The sequence below is a fragment of the Diabrotica virgifera genome, chromosome 6 (assembly GCF_917563875.1).
Source record: "Diabrotica virgifera virgifera chromosome 6, PGI_DIABVI_V3a".
NCBI classification, from domain to species: Eukaryota; Metazoa; Arthropoda; class Insecta; order Coleoptera; family Chrysomelidae; genus Diabrotica; species Diabrotica virgifera.
In genome coordinates, this window is record NC_065448.1 from 13,230,076 (window position 1) to 13,257,211 (window position 27,136).

General features: G+C 31.8%; 2 protein-coding genes across 4 annotated transcripts in view; both read left to right on the top strand.

Annotated features, from left to right (window-relative positions):
• LOC114335810 (cysteine/serine-rich nuclear protein 1) overlaps positions 1–27,136 on the top strand; it is a 194,161-nt gene that overhangs the window by 125,355 nt on the left and 41,670 nt on the right. The window lies entirely within an intron of this gene.
• LOC114335811 (casein kinase II subunit alpha'-like) lies at positions 16,077–17,375 on the top strand. The gene has a single exon (XM_050653365.1). The coding sequence runs from the start codon at positions 16,317–16,319 to the stop codon at positions 17,331–17,333; it is 1,017 nt and encodes a 338-aa protein (XP_050509322.1). The 5' UTR covers positions 16,077–16,316; the 3' UTR covers positions 17,334–17,375.

Genomic DNA, 27,136 nt, shown 5'->3' on the forward strand with positions numbered 1-27,136 from the left:
CTGGGTATACTATGAAAGTAGGATAAAAGCGCATTATTGCTGTAGCGGAGCTAAAACATTCTCTTCAGCGTTCTACAATGACCTCTAACGTTATTTTGCTATAATAGGAGAAGAGAGATGTACAATAGAACGTTGAAAATTTATAAAAAAAATAACAATAATACAATTTATTTATTAATTATAAAAAGAACGAAGAAAAAGTGCTACTAAATTTTGAAGCTGGTAAAAAAGTATACATTGAAACCTGTCAATAATAGGTCTGGATCCCGCGTATGAAAAAAAGTTGATAAATAGCAAGCTGCAAATTTGTTAATAGCTTAAGAGTGTCTAGTCGGACAAACTTGGATGTATGGGACATGTATGGAAAATGCGAAGGAAGATATGTATGGAACAGGGGAAGTTTTAATTGTGGAACAATTTAAAAATTTGGAACGTCAGACCACGAAAACGTCCCATGTATTTTGTCGGACAGAACTTCCAATTGATTTGTTACCCTTTCTTTAAACTCTCATGCAGAAATCAGACTGCTATTTGTCACCTGTCATAATTCCTGTCATTTGACATGTTCTACGTGTTCCACTCATTAAAATGCCCAGTTGGTGATAAGTAATAGCAGTCTGATTTTTGCAGGACAGTTTAATGAAAGGGTAACAAATTAATTGGAAGTTCTGTCCGACAAAATACATGGGACGTTGTCGTAGTCTGACTTTCCAAATGTTTAACCTGTTCCACAATTAAAACTTCCCCTGTCCCAGTGTTCCCATACATCAAAGTTTGTCCGACTAGACACCCTTAAGCTATTAACAAATTTTCAGGTTGCTATTAATCAACTTTTTTTTCATACGCGGGATCCAGACCTATAACGTCCACTGAAAATGAAATAAGTATTGGCGTTATAATACAGGGTGATTTCTTAAAAATGTTTAATCTATGAGTTGTAGATTCTAGACCTCAAAAGACGTCTTGCCCAAATATTGGTAGTTTCCGAGATACCTTAGTGTTTAAAGTTTAAATGTGGATTTTGATTTTAGCAATAATTTAGTATATTTTTATAATTTTTAAAAAGACTAAGTTTTCACTCTAATGGCATATAGAATATCCCACCAGAATGAAAACAATGGGAATCTTCTCTGGTTACACCTCCGAGGCTTCTACAATTTGCAAGCCATACGGATGCTGAGACTAAGGAAGATGAGGGAATTCTACAATTTACAATTCACGTCACATCTGCTCAGCGCGGTCAAGTTCCAACGAGAATGGTTCCCTTCATACTCCACACAGAGTAAATGTAAATAAAAAATGAAAAAAAAAATAAATAAAAAATTGAAAATGGTTATTCATTTTTTATAATTTTTAGTTTAAAATTGATAATTTTACGTTTTTTTGGATGAGGATTGCTAATTTAGACTGTAATTTGGTAATTTAGACTGTAATTGAGGAGATCCACGGACTCAACATTAAACAGCTTGAACATGATATCGAGTATTACTATGCGCTGTTTTTAAACCCGGAGAAGTACTAATTTAAATTTACCGCTCCGTAATGCTTGTTTGTAATTGGTTTAACGTCAGGCAAGTTTATAGTTTACTCCATTGTTATGAAATTTTGACACTAATGACGTTTATAAAATGTTGACACTATTGTTGTTGTGAAGCTATTTAGACCAGGGCTCATCTGTAAAAATATTAGTACATTTGGACGTTGAGAGGTGACTCAAATTTTTTTGCAGAAATTGCTTGAAAATAACTCAAATAATAATATTTGAGTTATCCACCCTCTCACAAAGGTCCGGAACATTGTTTAAATAATTAAAATGTCAAAACATGAAGGAAAAATTCGATTTTTTTCTTCGTTTTTTGATTATAACTTTAAAAGTATTCATTTCCGAGAAAAGTTGAATAAACATAAAAGTTGCGTAATTAAATTTTCTACAATATAGAATTGGACGAAAATTTAAAAAATAGTCACCCTTGTTGCAAAATAGCAATAATTGCGAAATAACCATGCAAAAACAAGTATTCGCATTTTACGTTTTTCAATCATTTATGCTACACTTAGGACCTTCATATTTCACCCAGAAAAACTTTATGATATACTAAAACAATACTGTAAATTTCATTAAGATCGGTTCAATAAATTTTGCAAAATAAATTTTGCAATCCAGCTTTCGCAAAAAAAATTCATTTTTTCAAAATGTTACAGGACTAAAAATAAAGCAGATAGCAAGTTGAAATTTTTTTTGCTTATAGAAGTGTACTGTAACTTTCATTTGCAATTTGCAAAATTAAAATCGATTAACCACCACGGCGTCAGGAATTTTTTTAAATAAACATTAATTATTGGTGCTACGCGCAGGACAGCGGATACTTTGGTCTGATTGAGCATTCCAATGACCTTGGATAATGATTGATACATTTTAATTTTTATTACATTTCGATATAAATAAATAAATTTGTTTATTGCAAAACAAAAACACATACTTTATCTTTTCAAATAACACTTTTTTTAGCAAAAACTTTCTTTGTTCATATATTTTAACTTGTGAATAAAAGTTTATTATTTTTAAACATATGCAATTGTTTAAACAATATTTCACAAACAATAATAAAATTAGTTTGATTTTTGTGGAATTAAAATATTAAAATGCAACAAAATATAGAGTAAGAAAATAATATATTAGATAAAGATTGGAACAAATTTTGGTGGAAATCAACTTATGTGAATCGAACACCGCTGTCCTGCGCGTAGCACCAAAAATTAATGTTTATTTAAAAAATTTCCTGACGCCGTAGTAATTAATCGATTTTAATTTTGCATTATGAAATTTTGCATAATTGAAAATGAAAGGTACAGTACACTTCTATAAGCAAAAAAAAATTCAACTTGCTATCTGCTTTATTTTCAGTCCTGCAATATTTAAAAAAAAATGAATTTTTTCTGCGAAAGCTGGATTGCAAAATTTATTTTGCAAAATCTATTAAACCGATCTTAATGAAATTTACAGTGTTGTTTTACTATATTATAAAGTTTTTCTGGATAAAATATGAAGGCCCTAAGTGTAGCATAAATGGTTGAAAAACTTAAAATTCGAATACTTGTTTTTGTATGGTTTTTTCGCAATTATTGCTATTTTGAAACAAGGGTGACTATTTTTTTAATTTTTAACCAATTCTATGTTGTAGGAAATTTAATTACGCAACTTTTATGTTCAACTTTTCTCGGAAATGAATACTTTTTAAGTTATAATCAAAAAACGAAGAAAAAAATCGAATTTTTCCTTCATTTTTTGACATTTTAATTATTTAAACAATGTTCCGGACCTTTGTGAGAGGGAGGATGACTCAAATATTATTTCTTGAGTTATTTTCAAGCAATTTCTGCAAAAAAATTTGAGTCACCTCTCAACGTCCATCTCAAAACAGATGCGCCCTGGACTAATTTTCTTGTGGCATTTTTGTAATTAACTAGTTTTGATGGGAAATAAGCCACAATTGTACTAAAAAAATGATTTTATTAACGTTTTGACGTCCAAATCGGATGCCGTTGTTAAAATTCAAAAAATATTAATAATTTACACTATTGGCGTCTCATAGGTTAAGTTATATCGGCGATTTTTTGTGTTTTCTGCGTTATTTCTTTAATTTTTAGATTTTTAGTCTGGTTTTTATATAAAAATCAGTTGTTTTTAGAGCTCTTTAGCGACGTATTAGTATAATATAATATTTATGGATTACCGCCGGAGGCCGACATAATCAACCAAAAAAGAAGATGTCGTCACTGGTTTGCAAAAAAGGGCCAAGTAACATTTTTATATTTTTACTAAGTGGAATTTAGCTCCTTTTTTACACGACCAGTTTAAAAAAAATGTTACTTGCACCAGAAAATTATGAGACTATCTCAGCAACAATAAGTAATACACTTGACCCCTTTTTACAGAATAGGAAGAACCTTCGTACCTATCATTTTTGCACAAAACCCCTCATTTGAATAAAATGTAACTTGGCACCTTTTTGTAAATCAGCGACGATGTATTTGGTGATAATGACTTTCTTAAATGTGAATCTTTATTTTTAGTTTACTCCTCTTGGTTTAAAACCGAAGCATAGTATGTATAAAGATAAATATAGAACGGTAATAAATAAATTAAAAAAAAAACAAAAAGTTAAACAACAATCTCGAAAATAAACAAATAAGTTTCCATTCGACAGAACTATAGCCACACTCATGTGGTATGTGGTATGATGACAATTTGTAGGTTAAAAAATATTGAGTACTTGTCACATTTGCAGCAGATTTGCAAAATACAGCAGATAGTAAGTTATTTTTTTTTTGCTTATAGAAGTGTACTGTACCTTTCATTTGCAATTTGCAAAATTAAAATCGAATAATTACCACGGCGTCGGGAATTTTTTTAAATAAACATTAATTTTTGGTGCTACGCGCAGGACAGCGGTGTTCGATTCACACAAGTTGATTTCCACCAAAATTTCTTCTAATCTTTATCTAATATATTATTTTCTTACTCTATATTTTGTTGTATTTTAATATTTTAATTACACAAAAATCAAACTAATTTTATTATTGTTTGTGAAATATTGTTTAAACAATTGTATATGTTTAAAAATAATAAACTTTTATTCTCTAAGTTAAAATAGATGAACAAAGAAAGTTTTTGCTAAAAAAAGTGTTATTTTAAAGGATAAAGTATGTGTTTTTATTTTGCAATAAACAAATTTATTTATTTATATCGAAATGTAATAAAAATTAAAATGTATCAATCATTATTAAAGGTCATTGAAATGCCCAATCAGAGCAAACTATCCGCTGTCCTGCGCGTAGCACCAATAATTAATGTTTATTTAAAAAAATTCCTGACGCCGTGGCAGTTAATCGATTTTAATTTTGCAAATTGCAAATTAAAGGTACAGTACACTTCTATACGCAAAAAAAAATTCAACTTGCTATCTGCTTTATTTTCAGTCCTGTAACATTTTGAAAAAACGAATTTTTTTTGCGAAAGCTGGATTGCAAAATTTATTTTGCAAAATCTATTGAACCGATCTTAATGAAATTTACAATGTTGTTTTACTATATCATAAAGTTTTTTTGAGTGAAATATGAAGGTCCTAAGTGTAGCATAAACGGTTGAAAAAACGTAAAATGCGAATACTTGTTTTTGTATAGTTTTTTCGCAATTATTGCTATTTTGAAACAAGGGTGACTATTTTTTAAATCTATAACCAATTCTATATTGTAGGAAATTTAATTATGCAACTTTTATGTCAGTACAACTTTTCTCGGAAATGAATACTTTTAAAGTTATAATCAAAAAATCAAGAAAAAAATCGAATTTTTCCTTCATTTTTTGACATTTTGATTATTTAAACAATGTTCCGGACCTTTTTGAGAGGGAGGATAACTCAAATATTATTATTTGAGTTATTTTCAAGCAATTTCTGCAAAAAAATTTGAGTCACCTCTCAACGTCCAAATGTACTAATATTTTTACAGGTCCGCCCTGGTCTAAAAGAGGTTTAGGCGATTTTAGTGCTTTATTTCCTCGCCTAATTAGGCATACTGAGCAGAATCATATGTTGAGGTCTAGATTGAGGTCAGAGATTGGACATTCTTAATGAATCACTAGTGCAGATACATTTTTAGCCATTCTTATAAACATATTTTTGACAGGACAGTCTTGATTAGCACTAAAACCTATTACCAAAATGTAAACAAATCATTTAAAGTTACGTCAATTACGACTCACATCATAAACGAAACATTTTTTGTCACGTAAATAATTTATTTATGTAAAGTTGTTTCTTACAATGAATCACTTTTTCCGACCGCATTTGTTTTTGATGTAGTTAGTAAGTTTATAACTGTTGAAGAGTTTTTGCCAATTATCTCTCACCATCCTCTATTTTGGTGCATATTCCGATTCCGAACCATGACGATTATAGAAATAACATCAATGTTAAAAATAGTTGGTAATTTTGTAGTTTGTTAATAGAGATGAGACAAACAGTTCCATTGGATGAGTTGACTCCACTAGTTTTGACTCTGATAAAAATCGAATAAAACTTTTTGTTTATTTAAACGGCCATTAACGTTTGAGTATGGACCTCTGATTTGCTTTATTTCTGTTTATATTAAATTTGAGTATATATTGGGACAGCATAATGTCCCGAGGGTTTGAAAACAAAAAATAATTCATATTTGCAGTTTTATTGCTGGGTATCAAACCCAATTAGTACCTACACTAATTACGGGGTCATCTTGTCAAGAATTTTTTGCATGCATCTATCCATATAGGAATGAAAAATGGAAAAACCTGTTTTTCATATTTTGTCTTCTAATGTTAAAAAGGTTACATATTGTATAACGGACTCCTCTCGCTACGTAAATAGTCTTTCAACTATTTCGTCCATACCTTGTTGTGTCGTTCTGCAGATTTTCATTTTCATTCTTGTATTTTATATTATTACAGTTAAAAAATAATGAATTCTTCCAAAGATTTTATCACTAAACAGATCGCATAATCTAAATAATTGTAGATTTAGCGGAACACTCGAATTAAATCCACTTCAGTCATACTTTTTCCACTCCATATTGTGTATTTATTTCAACCAATCACCAAATACTTGTTAGTTTATATTTATCGACCAAGGATATCTCCTACCTTCAACAGGTATATTGTACGTGTATATAAATATTTTCTACGGCAAGGAACTAGACATGCGAGAGTAGGCTGTGATTCTATGGAAATTGATTAGTTTCTCTCTCTTTGATCAATAACCAGAGACGTTTGGCATATTGATTGGTCTAAAACAGGCCTAAAAGATACTAAAATAAACGATAGAAAATGGATCAAATATTTAGTAGCTGTTGGTAACCAGCTGGTTTTCAACAACGATTAATCTAAAATAATAGTGTCATAGTGAATGCACCACAAGTAATAACAAGTTTTTTCACAACAGACTTCATTATTTAACGTAACGAATTATTAAAACACAGCCAAGTATTACGGGAATTACTAAAATTACTTTTAGCTTAAGTTTTCACCTTAGTCCTTAGTCTATTATGAAAGACATGACTTACAACCGGAGTGGTCAAAGTTAACATCAACAAAAAGGAAACAGAAAGAATAGACGGCCGGAGTGTGACGTCACGGCCAACTGCAGCTATATTCAATGTTATGATCACTTTCCAAACAAAGATTGAAGATTGTAAACACGTTGAAAAGTAAGGTTTTACCGAATCTCAAGACTTTTTAATTAATATAAAATCTAAAAAAAAAATAAAATAAAATACAAAATCAAAACTTTCTAAAAATCAAATAAATTCTAACCTTACTTCACCCATACATACATTTTATTGCTATTTATATAAATCATCATGCTTTATTGTTTACACAACCTTGTAAAACTGTTGTAGTAACTACAACAATACTTACATATTGCAAAAAACGGAAATATTCTCTGTAAAAACTGAAAAAATAATAAAAAATACAAATTTTCCACACTAAACAACGTTTGTTTGGAAAGGTTTGGAAAAATCTGACATAACATATGTCAATAAAAATTGACACTTCTACGTCATCACTCCGGCCGTCCATTGTTTAAACTACAGGAAGCTATGCGTCATAAATTAATTCGTGCACTCTGATTCTGTATGGACAGCATATTTTCTCTAATGCAAGTTATTGAGAAAAGATTAGCCCACAACCTTTCAACTTATATAGTCTTTATAGATCTGACAAAGACATACGATAGTGTATCATACGTCTTTCAATACTCTGACTCTGGGTAGCAGTGTAAGAAGATCGAACAATCAAGACTAAATATTGTACACGATAAACTTCGCTGACGACCAATAGTCCAGAGTCCAGAGTAATAAGGATTTTCTCGGGACACTCAAAGATCCAGGTAGCTTATTACTTTTTTAGTTATTGTAGACCTATAGGAAGAAAGCCTACCTGTTTCCTGCCTAGAGTTCGCGTCCGTTTTTAATTATTAACAATTTAGTGCAAAAATCGCGATTTTCTCGATTTTTTGCACTCCATTCAAAAGCTAAATAGTTGACATAAAATTAGAAAATTTAGTTTTTTTAGAACATTGAAAAACCTTCAAAATGCTGATTTTTTAAAGTTAAAAAGTTAATTTGTTGCTACGCAAACTGCAAGATAAGTAAAAATCGTTATTTGTTAATAACTTTTACTAAAACTACCTTAGAACTTTAGTGTTTCACCCAAAGTTGGGTATTGGGGTACTTAACAGACCCTCAAAATTTGGGACCGATCCATTAATTAGTTTAAGAGTTATTCTATTTGTTTATCAAAGAGACCTTCATTTTGCAATAAGATAAGACAGAAAATAATGAAGATAGTGATTGTATCAAAATGTATTAAAAAAAAATAAAAAAATAATTAACATAGTCAAAAATCCTAATGCCAAATTTTTAAAATTTTGTAGTTTATAAACATTTAGAATAACTTTAAAAATGTTGTCCGTAGAAACAATATTTTTATATATCCGAAGATAATTTATTTATTAAAGTATACCTTAACTTTTTCTATGATTAATAGGGATAGTATGATTAAAATCATAGATTTTTGGGAAAAAATTATTTTTTCAAAAATTGTTTAAACGAATTAGACTGTTTATTAATTAATAAATGTCTAGACAAATTGCATATTTGTAATGTACAGAAAAATTACATACAAATTAAAAAAGAACGATCAAAATATATTCAGTAGATCTCGAGATAGAAAATGATAGTAGTTTTAAGTTGCTTTTTTTAGTTTTTGAACTCGTTAATTTGTCGGCTCCCAGCTCCCCCTTCACTTACCACGACAAGTCACCAATTGAACTACATTTTTAAAAATTCGTGTAAAATACCAGCTTTCCTAATATGTAAAATGACTTTTTCTACAGACAATATTTTTAAAGTTATTCTAAATGTTTTTAAACTACAAAATTTCACAAATTTGGCATCAGGATTTTTGACTATATTAGATAATCTTTTTATCGTTTTTTAGTACATTTTGATAGTATCAGTTTTCTACTTTCATTTGGCATACGCAGAATTGCCCTATCTTCATTATTTTCTGTCTTATGTTATTGCAAAATAAGGGTCTCTGGGATAAACAATTAGAATAACTCTTTAATTAATGGATCGGTCTCAAATTTTGAGGGTCTGTTAAGTGCCCCAATACCCAACTTTGGGTGAAACACTAAAGTTCTAAGGTAGTTTTAGTAAAAGTTATTAACAAATAACGATTTTCACTTATTTTGCAGTTTGCGTAGCAACAAATTCACTTTTTAACTTTCAATAATCGGCATTTTGAAGGTTTTTTAATGTTGTAAAAAATTAAATTTTGTAATTTTATGTCAACTATTTAGCTTTTGAATGGGGTGCAAAAAATCGAAAAAATCGCGATTTTTGCACTAAATTGTTAATAATTAAAAAACAGATGCGAACTCTAGGCAGGAAACAGGTAGGTTTTCATCCTATATGTATACAATAACTAAAAAAGTAGTCAGCTACCTGGATCTTTGGTCTTTGAGTGTCCCGAACATGGTCTATTTCTAGCTTATTACCCTGGACTACAAGCCATTCTAGCTGAAGTAGAGTCAGTATTTTCAATACTCTATTGAATTTAAATTGAACTTTGAATTCACTAGTTTCATAAAAACAATTAATAATTAATATTCATTATTCGTAATGGCTTCGGCTTCGGAACAGTAGAAGCTCTGTATAGTTTCACAACTCTTGCCCAAAAATGTCGAGACCAACAAAAAGATCTTTTCGTCGCATTTATAGACAATGAGAAAGCTTTCGACAAAGTTAAACATAACATTCTCGTGGAATGTCTAAAGCGAAAAGGACTCAACAAAAATGATAAGGTAGGTACTTAACATAGTGAGGAATCTCTATTGGAACCAACAAGCTGTGGTAACATTAGTTGGAAATAGCACGGATGCGCAACAAATAAGTGGAGGGGTGAGACAGGGCTGTGTCCTTTCACCATTACTATTTAATATATATTCCGAGGAGTTATTTACGCAAGCACTTGAAAACTGTACAGAAGAGATCAAGATAAATGGTAAAAATATAAATAACATTCGTTATGCTGACGATAGTTATTACCTGCAGACGCTACTAAATACAATTTGTGATACTGGGGAACAGTTTGGTTTAACAATAAACAAAAAAGAAAACAAAACTATGGTTATCATTAAGAGGGGTAAAGTCATAACAAGGATCCAGACAGATAAAAAATGAAGATATTGAACATGTGGACCAAATGAAATACTTAGAGTCTGGATTACAGAAGATCTAAATCAGAAATTCGATCAAGAATAGAGCAATCCAGAGTAGCCTTTTTGAAGATGGGGAAATTTCTGGGTAACCAAAAACTCAATCTGCAAATCCAATAGGTATTGTATGGTAAAATATTGTTATGGCAGCTCCGTAGACTGATCCTACATAGAAAAAGTCCCTTGACGTGAAAGAAGAAGTAGTCACGTACGAGAATGTTCTAGATGTCATGGAATAACCCAGAAATCACAGAAATGTCGTGACGTCTAGAACGTCAGAAAATTTATAAAAACATAATATGTGTTTGACATTTTGCGGTTCAGTTGTATTTTAGCGATGGAATCGCCATGAAGCGAATTTAATGCAGCCAGGATGAGACAGAAGATAATCAGGTAAAGGAGGGAAGATAATTGCCATCTTTGGTAAACAAACAATAATTGATAGTGCTAGTCATAGTACATTATTTCACGGTTTTTGCTTTAAATTTTAAAGAACAGCATGGATTGACATGAAATTTGGCATACGCATTGCTAACATGTCAAAGAAAAAAAGTGATATGGTGCCGATGTGTGCTTTTGCCTTGGGAGTGAGTTTCACCCCGTCTCGGGGGTGAAAAAATATATGTCCAAGATAAGTCCCGAAATGGATAAACTCACTAATTTTAAGCAACTTTTGTTCTATAGAGTTTTTTCACCAAATAAATACTTTTCGAGTTATTTGCAAGTGAAAATGTTCATTTTTCAACAAAATAACCACGTTTTTAGACGGTTTTTCGCAAATAACTCGAAACGTAAGCATTTTGTCGAAAAAAATATTCTTAGCAAAACTATAGCTTATAAAAAAGTGAAAAAAACGGTTTATATATTAGGTCTCTATACGTAGCAAAAGTAGAGTTATAGCTAATGAAAAATAGGTTCATATTCGAAAAATTCCAAATAGAATAATTCAATGTGAAATATCCAAATAATGAAGCATTCTTGGGGAAAACACATTACAACTTTTTTAAACTGTTTAAAGAAAGCTTTATTTCTGTTTTTATAAAAAAAATTTCTAGCATCAAATGTAAGCAAGTTACGCTCAAAATAAAGTTGGTCCCTTTTGTCTTAGCAAAAAAAAATCAGGAAGATCACCCCCAATTATAGCAACTTAAATGAAATTAATCATTAGCGCTTCACAAGTTACTTTTATATGATCTGTAAGTTTCATCGATTCAAAGTGCTTATTTTTGAAAAAATTTGGTTTTAAAGTAAAATTTTTAAAAATTTTAATTTTGAAAAAAATGCTTTTTTTCAAACTAACTTAAAAATTGTTAGAGATACCAAAAATCTTAATAAAAAAAGTCGGCTTTACTTTTCTGAATATTTTGTATTTTTTGTTTTTCTGTAAGACAAATATTTGTTAAGATTCGGTGTTTCTAAATTTGCATACACTCGTGATAAGTAACTCGTTCAAGCCCTTTTAACTACAACTTTTTCAAAAATAAGGACTTCGAACCGATGAAACTTACAGATCATATGGTCAATACATACGCGAGTAAAAAACTTGTGAAGTGGTAACAATTAAGTTCATTTAAAATGCTAATCAGGGGGTGATTTTCCCGATTTCTTACCAAAAAAAGGGTCTAACTTTATTTTGAGCGTAACTTCTCTACTTTTCATGCTAAAACATTTTTTTTAAATCAAAAAGAAGCATTTTTTAAACACTTGAAAAAACTTAAAATGAGTTTTCCCCAAAAAATTGCTTCGTTTTTTGGTTATGGCACGTTAAAATATTCGATTTGGAATTTGACGAATATGAACCTATTTTTCATTAGCTATAACTCTGCTTCTACTAGGTGTATAGGAACCTAAAATATACACCATGTTTTTCACTTTTTTACGTGCTATATTTTTGATAAGAATTTTTTTTTCGACCAAATACTTACTTTTTGAGATATTTGCGAAAAACTGTCTGAAAACGTGGTTATTTTGTAGAAAAATTAACATATTCACTCGCAAATAACTCGAAAAGTATTAACTTGGTGAAAAACCTTTATAGAACAAAAGTTGCTTAGAATTAGTCATTTTATCTATTTCCGGACTTATTTTGAACATATATTTTTCACCCCCAAAAGGGGGAGAAACTCACCCCTAGGGCAAAAGCACACATCGGCACAATATCACTTCTTTTCTTTGACTTGTTAGCTATGTGTATGTGTATGCCAAATTTCATGTCAATCCAAGCGGTTCATTAAAATTTAGAGGTTTTGCAATATTTTTGAAAGAACGTACTATCAGGGACGTCAGGGTTGCCAGATTGGGGTATTTTCCCACAATTTTGGGGTAATTTGAAAGCGAATAGGGGAACTTCTCTAAGCAGAAATGGTTGGGAAATTTTTTGGGGGGAAAATTATGGAAGATTTTAAGGGGTCACGGGAAATTAAATTTGCGAATGTACACATAGAACTGTATATTATACTCTCATATAATCCATGAAGATAGGACCTGTGAAATATTTCCAGGGCCCTCTGTTGATAAGTAGTATAATTTTGGTTTATTGTTCTCTATATTTGACTACTGATTTATTAAAATGCGGCAACAATTTAAATTTGGGTGATTTGAGGGAATTTCAGTTTCTAAGTAAGGGGTTTTATAAAATCATATCTGGCAACTCTGGTGGTAGTTGTAGGTTGTAGGAATAATTATTTTACATCAAAAGACATGAGAAGCTATTTGCAGAGTATTGAAATCTGTAACGAAAACAACTGTTAAAATTGTTCTACAAATTATTAAACATATTCCAAAATTTTGTAAAAATGTAATTCATTTTTCAGACTTATCACGCCAAAGTTAGGCCACACACAGTGCAATAACGCTCGGACGCTCAATCAGTCTACTTTGACGTAATAAAATATGCAGATATTCTAGATTTAGTCCAGAAAGCCACTGCGCATCCGCTAGGAAAAATATTCTTATTCGGATTTTTTGCACAATCTTACTTAAAAAGGACTCCTTTTTACAAATTTGCATGTTGCCAATACCAAAAGGTGGTCAAAAATTTTTTAAACGTTTTTTTTTGTTTTTTTCCTAAAATTATTTTTTTTGCATGGAAAAAAGTTTTTTTTAGGTTTTTTGGATCATTCCAAATAGAAAAGGTCTTTAGTGACTTTTCTCTAAAAATGATAGTTTTTGACATATAAGCGATTAAAAATTAAAAATTGCGAAATCGGCCATTTTTAACCCTCAAAAACTATGTGAAAAACTGGAAATTTGAATGTTGCTAAGGCAGGAAGATATTCTTTAAACATCGATTGATGAAATTTCTAAGAGTTTTTTGCAATACAATATTCAAAACTCCTTTTTTTTTTTTAATTGCTAATCAAGCGTGCGCGACACTATTTTCCACCGACAGTATGGTGCAAATGAAAGGAATAAATTCGTTATTTCGTAAACCGGTGACTTTAAGAAAAAATCTCGAAACAGGTCGATTTTTATTTTTAAGTTATGATATTGTGGCATATATGATATACTAGTGACGTCATCCGTCTGGGCGTGATGACGTAATCGATGATTTTTTTAAATGAGAATAGGGGTCGTGTGGTAGCTCATTTGAAAGGTTCTTCAATTCTCTATTCAGTAATGTAAACATTTATATAGTTATTTATACAGGGTGTCCTTCTACTACTTTTTTTGTCAAATAATTTAATTTAATAAAAATTTTTTGGGTACCCTGTATAAATAATTATGTAAATGTTTATATTACTGAATAGAGAATTGAAGAACCTTTCAAATGAGCTAGCACACGACCCCTATTCTCGTTTAAAAAAATCATCGATTACGTCATCACGTCCAGATGGATGACGTCACTAGTATACCATATATGCCACAATATCATAACTTAAAATTAAAAATTGACCTGTTTCGGGATTTTTCCTTAATGTCGCCGGTTTACGAAATAACGAATTTATTCCTTTCATTTGCACCATACAGTCGGTGGAAAATAGTGTCGCGCACGCTTGATTAGCAATTAAAAAACAAAGGAGTTTTGAATATTGTATTGCAAAAAACTCTTAGAAATTTCATCAATCGATGTTTAAAGAATATCTTCCTGCCTTAGCAACATTCAAATTTCCAGTTTTTCACATAGTTTTTGAGGGTTAAAAATGGCCGATTTCGCAATTTTTCAATTTTTAATAGCTTATATGTCAAAAACTATCATTTTTAGAGAAAAGTCACTAAAGACCTTTTCTGTTTGGAATGATCCAAAAAACCTAAAAAAAACTTTTTTCCATACAAAAAAAAACGTTTAAAAAATTTTTGACCACCTTTTGGTATTGGCAACATGCAAATTTGTTAAAAGGAGTCCTTTTTGAGTAAGATTGTGCAAAAAATCCGAGTTAAAATATTTTTCCTAGCGGATGCGCAGTGGCTTTCTGGACTAATTCATCTTATATAAATTAATAAAATAAAAGTAACATAAAAACATAATCAAGGACTTCTTCAATTTATATAAAACAGTTACTAATTTAGTATTTAAATGGCTTTAAAATTATTTACAAATAACTATTCTGAAAAGTATTTAAACACCAAGTATGGTACTCTGTACAAAAAGTATTTAAATTTTGAAATAGCAGCCTTCAAGTTAAAAACATGAGGTATGTACAGCCGGTTCCTAAAAAAACTGATACGACTCTTAGTAAGATTTGATCATGTTGAGCAGTGTATTTGATTGATCTGACATTACATTTATTCTGACATACAAATAATAAAATAAACAAACAACAAACAACTGATTACATATTATGTTAATTCATAAATTGTACTAATTATTAAGGTCTAAATGTTTATATTATTTTAAATCTATCTAAACTTTTATAATAACTATCTAAATGATAGGTTTTACATCAAATAGATCACATAATTATTGTAAACGTGGATTATACAACAAAACAAATTAATATTCAATTCAGCCCTGTAACTTATTAAAATAAATATTATAGAAGTTTTCTGGGACTTTCAGCCCTCGGTAATAATGTAGTCTTTCATTCTGAGTTTAAATTTTTCAAAAATATTTATTAGTTTTCTCAGGATTCGAAGAAAATGAATACAATTAAAATACATTGAGAATTTTGACATGCGTCACAATTTTGCATTAACTCAATGTAAAATTCTAAACTGTTAAATTCCAGCTTCCCTAATTATTTGACATCAAAAGACATTAGAAACTATTTGTAGAGGATTGAAATCTGTATTGAAAACAACTATTAAAATTGGTCTACGTAATTAAACATATTCCAAAATTTTGTAAAAATGTAATACATTTCAGTTTTCAGCCCAAACTTAGGCCACACACAATGCAATAAAGTTCGCATTTTTGAACTGTCAATATTTTTATTTTATTATCTATTGTTTACAATACAGTTGATAAGATACTCTCAGTTGCGGAGAAAGTATTAATAATAAAGATTAATAATAAAGTCTAATAACCGTGGAACGGAATAAGCTATCTGACAAATTTTAAGATTTGGCAGTGACATTGACAGTATGTAAATATTAAGTATTTATCCTTCAAAATACACTGCTCAATTTTCTACAAAATACGCTTCAAGAGTCGTATCAGTTTTTTTTGGAACCAGGTGTACATTACATTTCCCCGATTTAAGTTTATGTAGGCAACTCAAATTACATGGCCTAAATTGTACTTCACTGTTTGAATGGGACGGGGCCATTCCATCAGTGTTGACAGTTCGTTGATTTTAGCATTTTGAAGTTTACAGTTGTCAGTTTGTTAAAGTTTACTAAATATCGATAACAATTTGTAATTGTCATTTCATGTCATTTATTGATTTAATTTTAGTGAAAGAATTTAATATTCCAAGCCATTTTCAATAAAAACAGAATTAGTGATCATTATCAGAAGCATACTAACTTGTATAAATATGTCTGTTGTTTTTACATAATTAATAAATAGCTGTGTTCCAAGAAGTATACCACATTGAAATTAAATATCACATTAATATGGAGAATTTTGAAGGTTGCGGGGATCAGAAAAATAATGAAGCTGTGGCAATATCCAACGCACTGTCCAGGAAATGTAATTCTGCTAATGAATGTGACAAATATGAAGATGCCAATAATTATAGTTTGATCCGAAAACTGGGCCATGGAAAATATAGCATTGTTTTCGAAGGCCACAACGAAACCAACGATGAAAAAGTAGTAATCAAGGTTCTAAAACCCGTCAGAAAAAGCAAAATTGAACGAGAAATTAAAATTTTAGAACGTTTAAAAGGTGGTACCAATATTATAAAATTGCTATCAGTAGTAAATATCCCCACTACAGCTTTAGTATTTGAAAAGTTGAATCGTAATAAAGATTTTAAATCTGTGTATTTAAAATTTACTGATGAAGATACAAGGTATTACCTGTATGAAGTTTTAAAAGCTTTAGACTATTGTCACAGTAAAGGAATAATGCACAGAGATGTAAAGCCTCACAACATAATTATAGATGAAGCCAGTCATAAAATTAGGTTGATTGATTGGGGATTGGCAGAATTTTATATTCCGAAACAGGAATATAATGTTAGAGTGGCTTCTAGATATTTTAAAGGACCAGAATTACTAGTTGATTACGGATATTACGATTATTCTTTGGATATGTGGTCTCTTGGTTGTATGTTTGCAGCAATGTTATTTCGCAAAGAACCTTTTTTCTATGGAATGGATAACCTAGACCAACTAGCTAGGATTGTAAAAGTTTTGGGAACACACGAACTTGTTGAATATCTTAACAAATACAAAATTATCTTTGACCCAGCAAAACTAAAGGTAATTGGTAGTCATACCAGAAAATCTTGGCAGAAATTTGTTAACACCGAACCTGAACATAATATGTTAGATGAACAATCAATAAATTTATTGGAAAGTTTGTTAAAAATTGATCACGCCGAAAGAATAACCGCAAGAGAAGCCTTAAATCATAAGTATTTTACAACCATAAGAAAAATTACTTTAAACAAAGCTACCTTTTAATAAATAATTACTACTTAATTTACAAATAAATATTCAAACAAAGTATTATTTTATTTTATTTGAAATTATTTTTGAACAGTTTTAGTTTATTCGCTTCTAGTTTTTCTAAATATACGAACAATTAAAAAAAAGAACTATTTGGCAGGAAATATCAAAATACAGTGGAACTATAAAGACGTAATGGACTCGATGGGAATCTCTATATCTTTCAAATGGTCTATTATATTGGAAGTGGGAAAGTCCCGATGGAGTACGTACAGTACAAGTGGTAAATACTACCAATATCACACATTAAAAATGTGTTGCAAGAACTTCATAACAGCCTTTCTGGAGGACATTTTGGAGTCAAAAGAACACTGGCCAGAGCTCTTCTTCTTCTTCTTATAATAGGCCTCTTGGCCTGTTCCTTACCGATTTTGAGCTTGTATTCGTAGATGTGATGTTGACTGCCAGCTATCTCGCCACCTTTTAAAGGGCCTTCCTATTGGTCTCTTGCCTGTTAGCTTCGAATCTCTGGCTATACGGGCTATTCTCTCGCTGTCCATTCTCGTCACATGCTCTATTCCACTCTCGTCGTCTCTGTCTTCCCCACCGTACTATATCTTGTATGTTACAGATATCTCTTATTCTGTCGTTCGGTATTCTGTCTCTCAGTGTTCTCCCAGTTATTGACCTCATCGTTCTCATTTCTGATGTTCTCAGTATCCTCTTGGTTTCTGCTGTGTCACATCTTGTTTCTATCGGGTACGTCATGATCGGTCTTACACATGATTTGTATATGCGTACTTTCCCTTCCAGCCTCATATCTTTGTTTCTCCAGATGACATCCCTCAGACATCCTGACACGTAATTGGCTTTATTTGCTTGCTTTCGGACGCTCTCTTTAACATATCCATAACTACATATTTCGATTCCCAGATATTGGAATCTCGAGACTTGTTCAATTAGTTCGTTGTTAATTACTATATAATTTGCATCTTATTTGTTCCCTTGACACTACCAGGGATTTTGTCTTGGCTGTTGATATTTTCATGTTGTAGTTCTTCTCCACTGTATTGAAAGTTTGTGCCATTCACTGTCGGTTATCCTCGCTATCGGAGATTAAGATTGCGGCGTCAGCATAACAGAGGATTTTTATTTGTTTTTCCGCCATCTTATATCCTTTTCCAGTACCTTTAATGTTTTCTATGATTTTGTCTATGACTAAATTAAAAAGCAAAGGGCTCAAGCATCCCCTTATCTGATTCCCGAGTTGATTTCTACTTCCGATGTTAGTTCATTCTCGACTTTTATTCTGGTTTTGTTCTTCGTATTAATGTCTTTAATTATCCTTAACATCTTGTTGGGCTGATTTTTCTCCTTTAGCAATCTTAGCACATCTTCCAATCTTACACAATCGAAGGCCTTAGTCAGATCTATAAAGCACATAAATGCAGGTTTATTATATTCCAGTGCTTTCTCAGCAATTTGTCTGGCTATGAATATGGCGTCTATTGTGGACCTATTTTTCCGAAAACCTTGTCAGAGTTCTAGACAGATTTTACTGGATAAATTGTCGACGAGATGTAGAAAATTGGTGTAAGAAATGCGATTTATGTAACGGTAGAAAAGACCCTAGAACAAGAAGTCGTGGTGAAATGGCACAATATTTTTCCAGGGAGCCTTTTGAACGACTTGCAGTTGATATTCTCGGTCCACTTCCAACGACAGAGAGAGGTTACAAGTCAACCTTCGGATGACCAAGCGGGGGAAATTGTGACCCCAGCATATGTTTTTCTTTAATAAATTCAAAAGTATTTTCAATTTTTAACTCATTATTTTTTTATTTGACTTTAATATCATTCTAGATATCCTCATATTTTGAAGTAAAAAAAATTCCCTATATTTGACGAATAAAAATATTATTCTGAAGTTGATGTTTAGTAAAATACCGTCTATTATGTGTAATTACAAGTAGTTTTACGCTAATGACGTCGACTTTGCAAAGTAACAAGACACTTACTCAACATACACACTCCACATGACACTAATACTCATGTTGTGACTAGCTGAATGACATAAAGTCCATGCCATAAAAAAAAATAAAAAAAAACTTCATTTTTTTGTTAATTGTCATTTTTGACATTTTTGACATTTTTGACCTGGGTCATTCCCCCCCCCCCTTGGTCATTCGTGTAACAAAAAAAAGGTTGGTCATCGGAAGGTTAATGGATTATTATTTTTCAAAATGGCCTGAAATTACACCCCTTCTTAATCAAGAAGCGACTACAGTAGCCGAAGCATTCATAGCACACGTATCAAAACATGGAGTTCCTTTAGAGTTGCATTCTGATCAAGAACGAAATTTTGAATCAGAATTATGGCAAGAATTAATGAAAGTCTTGGGTATTAAAAAAATTGGCACTACGCCTCTCCATCCACAATCAGATGGAATGATCGAAAGACTCAATAGAACGATAGAACTATTTTCAATATCTTTCCATGTTTGTTGCTGATAATCAAAAAGATTGGGATATTTTAATTCCTCTATTCCTGTTGGCCTACAGAAGTTCTGAACATAAAGCAACCGGTTATTCTCCATCCATGATGATCACCGGTAGAGAAATGAAGCTTCCTCAAGATCTTATTTTCAGAAGATTGCCTCCCTGCGAAGAAGAATGTTCATCCCTGACGTACATCGAAAATTTAAGAGAAAAAATAGAAAAAGTCTACGAATTTTCTCGTAAAAGTTTAAGTTTAAGTCTCGATAAAGCCAAGTCTAGGCTCGATATGCATGCTACTGGGACAAAATTCGAAAGAGGTGACCCAGTATGGTTATACAATCCCACGCGTAAGAAAGGACTTTGTCCGAAACTTCAGTGAAACTGGGAAGGCCCGTACATCATCCTACAGAAGATTAACTGATTATGAAGGGTAAAATCGAAGGAAAATGAGCCCGGTATAAGACAAATATCCTGGCTAAAAAACATTTGCGACTGGGCCGGTTTAAACACATAGCTTTTTAAGAAAATCAGAAACGAATTTGCAATGGTTATAGCCGACCTTCATTAGTGGAGTTGGCACTAAAAGAAGAAATCATTCTTTAATACGATAAAATTGAATTGGACGATTATTTTTTCTCATCTACTATAATTGTTTCAAATTTACTATGATTTTATGGGCCTGGCACAATATTCCCCTTTTTGGGGTTGGAAACAATGGGCGAGACCTGTATACTTGTATACAAAACTTTTGGTGTTCATTTTTGTCAAATTTAGTTAAACATCTCGTCTTAACCCCCTCGAACGCAGACTTTAGCCAGAATGCGGGTTTTAGGTTATGCTATCGACAGGGAAGGATGTAGAAATTCCACTTCCATTCACTGTCTTCACTTAGGGAGAGATTTCAGACGACTGTAGCATTGAATATGCGTGTGTCGGCCCTTTTTTTATTGCCGAGTGCCTAAAGGCCGAACAGGAAGTCGATATGGCGTTATTGTCGAAAATAGAGAGCTATTTTCAGTTACCCTGTCTTTAGGGGTGATATTAGGGACGTTTTACAGGATTAGAATTTACTTCAATTTAACAAGTCCTTGTGGAATTAATATTAGGATCAAAATGTTTTGTCGGTTGATTAAAGTACTCTATTTTGATTAGAACATGGTATTGGGTCTTATATGAATCAAAACTTTAATTATTGAGTCACTTCTTATTGTTTTACCCCAGAAAAACGAGGCAAAATAGGTGCGATAGTGGTCAGACACCAATTAAAGATAGAAGGAAGAAACTTCATACATCATCATTTGCAACAAATAAGAGAATGGTCTCCTCCTTTGCTATCTTTGCTCTTTCGTTAAAATCGTGGTGGCTTCATGGAGGTAATTTCCCTAATTTCTGTCCAATTATCTCTCAAATTTTCTCTCTGCTAGAAGAACCTAATATATTAGAGAATGAAATGAGAAACAAAACACCAGGTCCAGATATGATAATAGCAGAAATGCTCAAAGCCACAGAAAAATCCGGAATAAAATTGCTTCACTTGCTCTGTAACAAGATATGGTATTCCAAATAATGGCCTGACGACTGGGCAAAATTTACAAATACCGAAAATTCATGAAAAAGGTAGCTTCCATAACTGCGACAACTATAGAACCATCTACCTTATCCCACATGCCAGTATAATAATGTTACACATTATCAATGAAAGACTGAAAACTTCCTTACAAAGAGAAATATCCCAAGAGCAAAAAGAAGTAGGCGTACAAACACACTATTCTACTAGAACAGTTAAAGTCTTAGTACACTCTCGAAACTAATTATATCCAGAACAAGGGTCAAACAAGGATGTATACTGTCTCCACAATGATTTGACATATATGGGGAACATATTATTTTATGAGAAGAGCGCTTGAAGTTTAGAAAAAGGCATCTCAATAAACGGCCGCAAAATAAACCACCTATGTTTTGCAGATGACACAGCCCTTCTTGCAAATAGTCAAGAAGATTTAATTGATCTTGTACGACTAGTTGAAAACGAAAGTCAATTATTTGGTCTGAACGGTCGCGGTCGGTCGTCCATGATAGTTGGGTCAGTAAGTAGCCCCATTGTTCTTAAGTCTGACCATATATAGTCTTTCCATTGCATTCATTGGCGTCCTAAGAGCCTTCTTCCGCTGGGGTCTTCCTCCCAAATTAACTTGGCAAGGCGGTTATTAGGGAGCCTATGGACATGGCCAGCCCATTTTAGACGTTGAGATTTAATTTCTTGGACTACGTCGCTCGCACTATACATCTGTTTGACCTCAGCATTTGTTCTCATTCGGTATTGGTTGCTATTAGGGTCGTGATAAGGTCCAAAGATTCTTCTGAGGATTTTTCTCTCAAAGCATCTGAGTTTTCTTGCAATTCCTTTTGGCCAGAGTCCTCGTCTCACACCCATACATGAACACTGGTCTAATCATTGTTTTATATACATATTCTGATCTTTGATGTTCATGTTAGGCACTTAGATTTAATAGTATTGTGGAGACTATACATACATCTGTTTGCTGCCTGAATTCTCCCTTTAATCCCTTCCATGATATCGTTATCTGCAGTGATTCTTGCTCCGAGATATTTAAAACTTTCCACTCTTTCAAAGTTATTGGGTCTATTGTAACGTTTTCCCTATTCTATCTCGTCCTTTTTGTCTGTTGATGCACATGTATTTGGTTTTCTCTTCATTTATCATTAAACCAGTTTTCTTTGCTTCTACCTCCAATTTATTGAAAGCATCCTTCACATTGGTGTTTCCCACAATGTCAATGTCCTCCGTGTATGCTAGTAGTCATTTTGGTCGATTTACTGTTAGTAATTCTGTTCTAATGTGTGCTGTTCTTACTACTGTCTCCAGGATTATATTAAAAAGGAGAGGTGACAGCGCATCTCCTTGTTTCCAGGGCACTGCCAATATTCTGTATACTCTAAAAACTCCGTAGACTGATCGGCCACAAAACAACCCTGGCTCCTGGACTATATTGCAGCCGGTGCAAGTAATATCTCTCCAAATTCTAAAATTACCTTCAATGAATATATTTAGATTACAGCGAAGAACAGTGTTTAGATTATCGCGCTGTATTAATTATTTTCCAACTCTGAAGCTATTTTATGAAATTCTTAGAAATAAACATGGCATTTTGAAATTATGTTGTCAGTGGAATATTTTGTAGGGTTATAAAAATGTAAACTTAAGGCATATACCAATAATAAACTTAGCAATAATTTTGGTAAAAATTGTTTTAAACTTTTTTCTTGTGTCACACCGATTGGAAATTTGAATTCATCAAGGGTACCTTGGCCTTCTTTACAGCAGAGTTAAAGGGTCTTCATCTTCATCATGTATTAAATACGAGTAAAACTATTTATTTTGGAATTTATTGTGTTATTTTTATGGTATATAATAAGGTTCTAATTTCTTGGCTTAATAAAAATATGCAAAAAAATTTATGTTTTCAACATACTCAAAATTCAAAATGGTGGATATCCTGTGACTGTCCCAAAATTGAGGGTGACCATGCTTTTGTACTAAGGAATTTCTGAAACATAAAATCACAAAGATTTTTGTTACGGTAGGCGCGAAGTCTTGGTGCATTGCTATTTAAATGCATTAATTTTTTCGAATCCTGAGAAAATTAATAAATATTTTTGAAAATTTTAAACGCAGAATGAAGTATTAAATTATTACCGAGGTCCCTTTAGTGGAGTCACTGAAGTGGATATGAGCTATTACCTCCGATTTCGTTGAACCTCCATCGATTTGCATGAAAATTGGTGAGTGGTTCGAGGATATCTCAAGCAACAAAGGTGACATGGTGCCAATTTGCGCTTTTACCCTGAGGGTGGATGCCACCCCTTCTCGGGGGTGAAAATTATTTTATTAAAAATAACCCCATAATTCGATAGAGGGACAAATTTCAAGCAAAATTTGTTATATAAAGTTATTAAAATAAATCAAAACTTTTTGAGTTATTAAAGATCAAAGATTTTAATTTTACTTGAGAAGAATGTATGTTTTTAACAAATAAGTTACTATTATCAAAATTGAAGCTAATAAAAAATGAAATAAACCCCTTACTACAAAAGCCTTTTAATGTTAACTAAAAGTGAGTTATAGGTAATTGAATGTATATTTTTTTCGGCGAGTAAAAAACATTTTTCGGCGAGTAAAAGCATTCAAGCCGAAATAACGGGACATTGATGCATTTTATAACAAACTTATTAAACATTTGTCAAAGTACGTAAAAATATCTATTAAATGAGCCCCCGAACATGTTGATAGCGTTAAAATTTATGCTCCAAAATTTTTTCAAAATTTATCTTTTAAAAAATTTTCCAAAAAATGTTATTTTTTTTTTAATAACTCCGTTCGTGTTTACGATATCAGGTTCTTCTAAAAACTGTTTGAAAGTTAATTCCAAGTGCAATTTAAGCACGTTGAACCTAATCTTTTAAACCCCTTACTTTTTTAAAAATAAAAGGTTGCATGGTTCCCACAGCAAAATTTAAGATTTAAACGTTTCTATCTCGGTTATTTTTTACCCTATAGAAATAGTAAAACAGATAAAATATTTGGCACAGAAAAAACTAAAATATGGTTATATATAATTTTTTACGTATATTGAGTATTTTTGGAGTTATGTATTATCAAAAGAATATGAGAACTACAATAATTTTAAAAATTATATTTTTAAATTAAATCTTTTTTTCAAAAATATGCATTCTAAACCGGTCAAAGTTATCGAACACATTACTTATGCCAATATAAAGAAGTTCTTGTAAGGATTACTATAAATTTTAATTTTTGTGGAAATGGCGTATGTTTTATTTTTCATTTTTTCCTAAAAAATTCAAAACGGTTCTTTTATTTTCATTATAACTTGCTTAATTTTGACGCTATTACCTTGTTCTGAAGATCATTTGATAGGTATTCCGAAGTACTTTGCCAAATGTTTTGCGGGAATATTTTATGCATTGCATCGTTTTCCAGTTATTTAAGCTTGAATACTTAGATTTCAGTACTCGTCGAAAAAAATACACATTCAATTGCCAATAACTCACTTTGAACTAACATTAGTTTAGTTCTTTATGTGAGGAATGTATTCAATTTTTTATTATCTTCAATTTCAGTAATAATAACTTTGTTGTAAAAGCTTATTATATAGTTTTTGATTTATACGTGAAAAACAGATTTAAAACATGCGTTTTTTTACGAAAAAATAAAATCTTTGGTCTTTAATAGCTCAAGAAGTGTTGATTTATTTTAATAACTTTATATAACAAATTTTGCTAATAATTTGTCCCTCTATCGACTTATGGTATTATTTTTAATAAAATAATTTTCACCCCCGAGAAGGGGTGGCATCCACCCCCAGGGTAAAAGCGCAAGTTGGCATCATGTCACCTTTGTTCCTTGAGGTATCCTCTATTTACTTACCAATTTTCATGAAAATCGATGGAGGTTCAACGAAATCGGAGGTGAAAACCTTCAGTGACTGCACTACTTAGAATAAACAAAAAGTTTCTTTTTAATGAAATATTTGAAATTAGAAATCACACTAAATTTTCTCTTTTTCCACCCCCTTAATAGCACCCCCTTAAAAAAAATATTAATAGCAAGCTAAAAATTTGTGTGTGGGAACACTGGAACAGGGGAAGTTTTAATTGTGGAACGTGTCATCCTGACAAGTTTATGATTATGAAAGCTAGTAGGTTGTTTTTCAGTTTATTCAATAGCAAAATGTATGTAATACATAATACATATATGAAAAAATGTTTGTCCGACAGATATGTTGGGCTTTGTGCATTTTAAGTCGGACACATAGAACATGTCAAATGACAGGAGTTATGTTGGTGGTAAATAGCATAATGATTTTTGCATGAGAGTTTAATGAAAGGGTAACAAATCAATTGGAAGTTCTGTCAGACAAAATACATGGGACGTTTTCGTAGTATGACGTTCTAAAACTGTAACCTGTTCCACAATTAAAACTTTCCCTGTTCCAGTGTTCCCGTGCATCAAAGTTTGTCCGACTAGACACCGTTAGCGCCGGACTCCACTTGCGATTTGTACTCGCGCGATTGTTTTGTCGCGAAGATTGAACACATTGTTTCAAATACAAGTCAATCCATTTGCGACTAAATAATCGTGGATTGACTTGTATTTGAAACAATGTATTTAATCTTCGCAACAAAACAATCGTGCGACTACAAAGTCGCAAGTGGAGTCCGGCGCTTAAGCTATTAACAAATGTTCAGCTTGCTATTAATAAACTTTTTTTTGATGCACGGGATCCAGGTCTATTACTTATTCGTGACCAAATCCAAAATTTCGTATCAATTTCTAATTATCGCACAACCTTCAATATCAATCACCTACACACCAAAACTATTTCCAATGCTTTTGATTGTTTTTATCAACATTCTGTCCAGCACATCCGTGCCTCATTCATACATTCCTATATGTGCCAAAAAATCTCATTTCTCCAGGCGAATCCATGATACTTGGCGTATTATTTGAAATACCACCTGTTCGGCTGTTTTATGACGTCATAACTTCCGGGAATACAATCCTGTAACCAATTCAATAAAAAAATGAGGTTTATGTCCGAAAAAGGATACGACAGAATGAAGGAAGAAGGTGCATCAAAATAAGACAATTTTAGAATAAAGATCCTTCGAAATCAAGTAAGAAAATGAAGAAATAGGACTAACTTGTCTCTTAATGAAACTACCCTTAACAAACCCTCAAAATCGCAGATCGATACATCAATCAGTTTAAAAATTATTCAATTTGTTTATCAGAGATCTTTTACCATATGGAAGAAGAAGAGCATTTATATGTACCAAAAATAGCAATTTGGAGGAGGAAGTACAACTATGAGCTATTCTAAAAATATAAATATATCTGGTGGTAAAGACATAATGTGTCTCACAAAAATAGGAAAACTAAGATGGACTGATCTCATCTAGCAAGATCATAGCAGAACACCCCTTCTAGACCAATCCTCACGTCACAACCAGTGGGAAGTTGAAGTTGACGAAGAGGTAGGTCAAAACTTAGTTGGAATGATGGTGTATAGTGTAACTGATGATGCTAGAAAAATAGGTGTAGCAAACTGGCAAAGGTTGACAATGGACTGGGTTGACTGGAGAAATAGTAAGTATAGTACTAGAGTGCTCTTGCATCAATGATGGTGATAAGGCTTATACGATAACTGTTACTCTTTTGTATCTCTCAACAATTTGCCTTCATAACTGTAAATAATCCTATGGAGACTTGCATATCTA

Bases quoted from the DNA above. Each gene is read 5' to 3' on its own strand.
- LOC114335811 (XM_050653365.1), top strand. From the start codon at position 16,317: ATGGAGAATTTTGAAGGTTGCGGGGATCAGAAAAATAATGAAGCTGTG.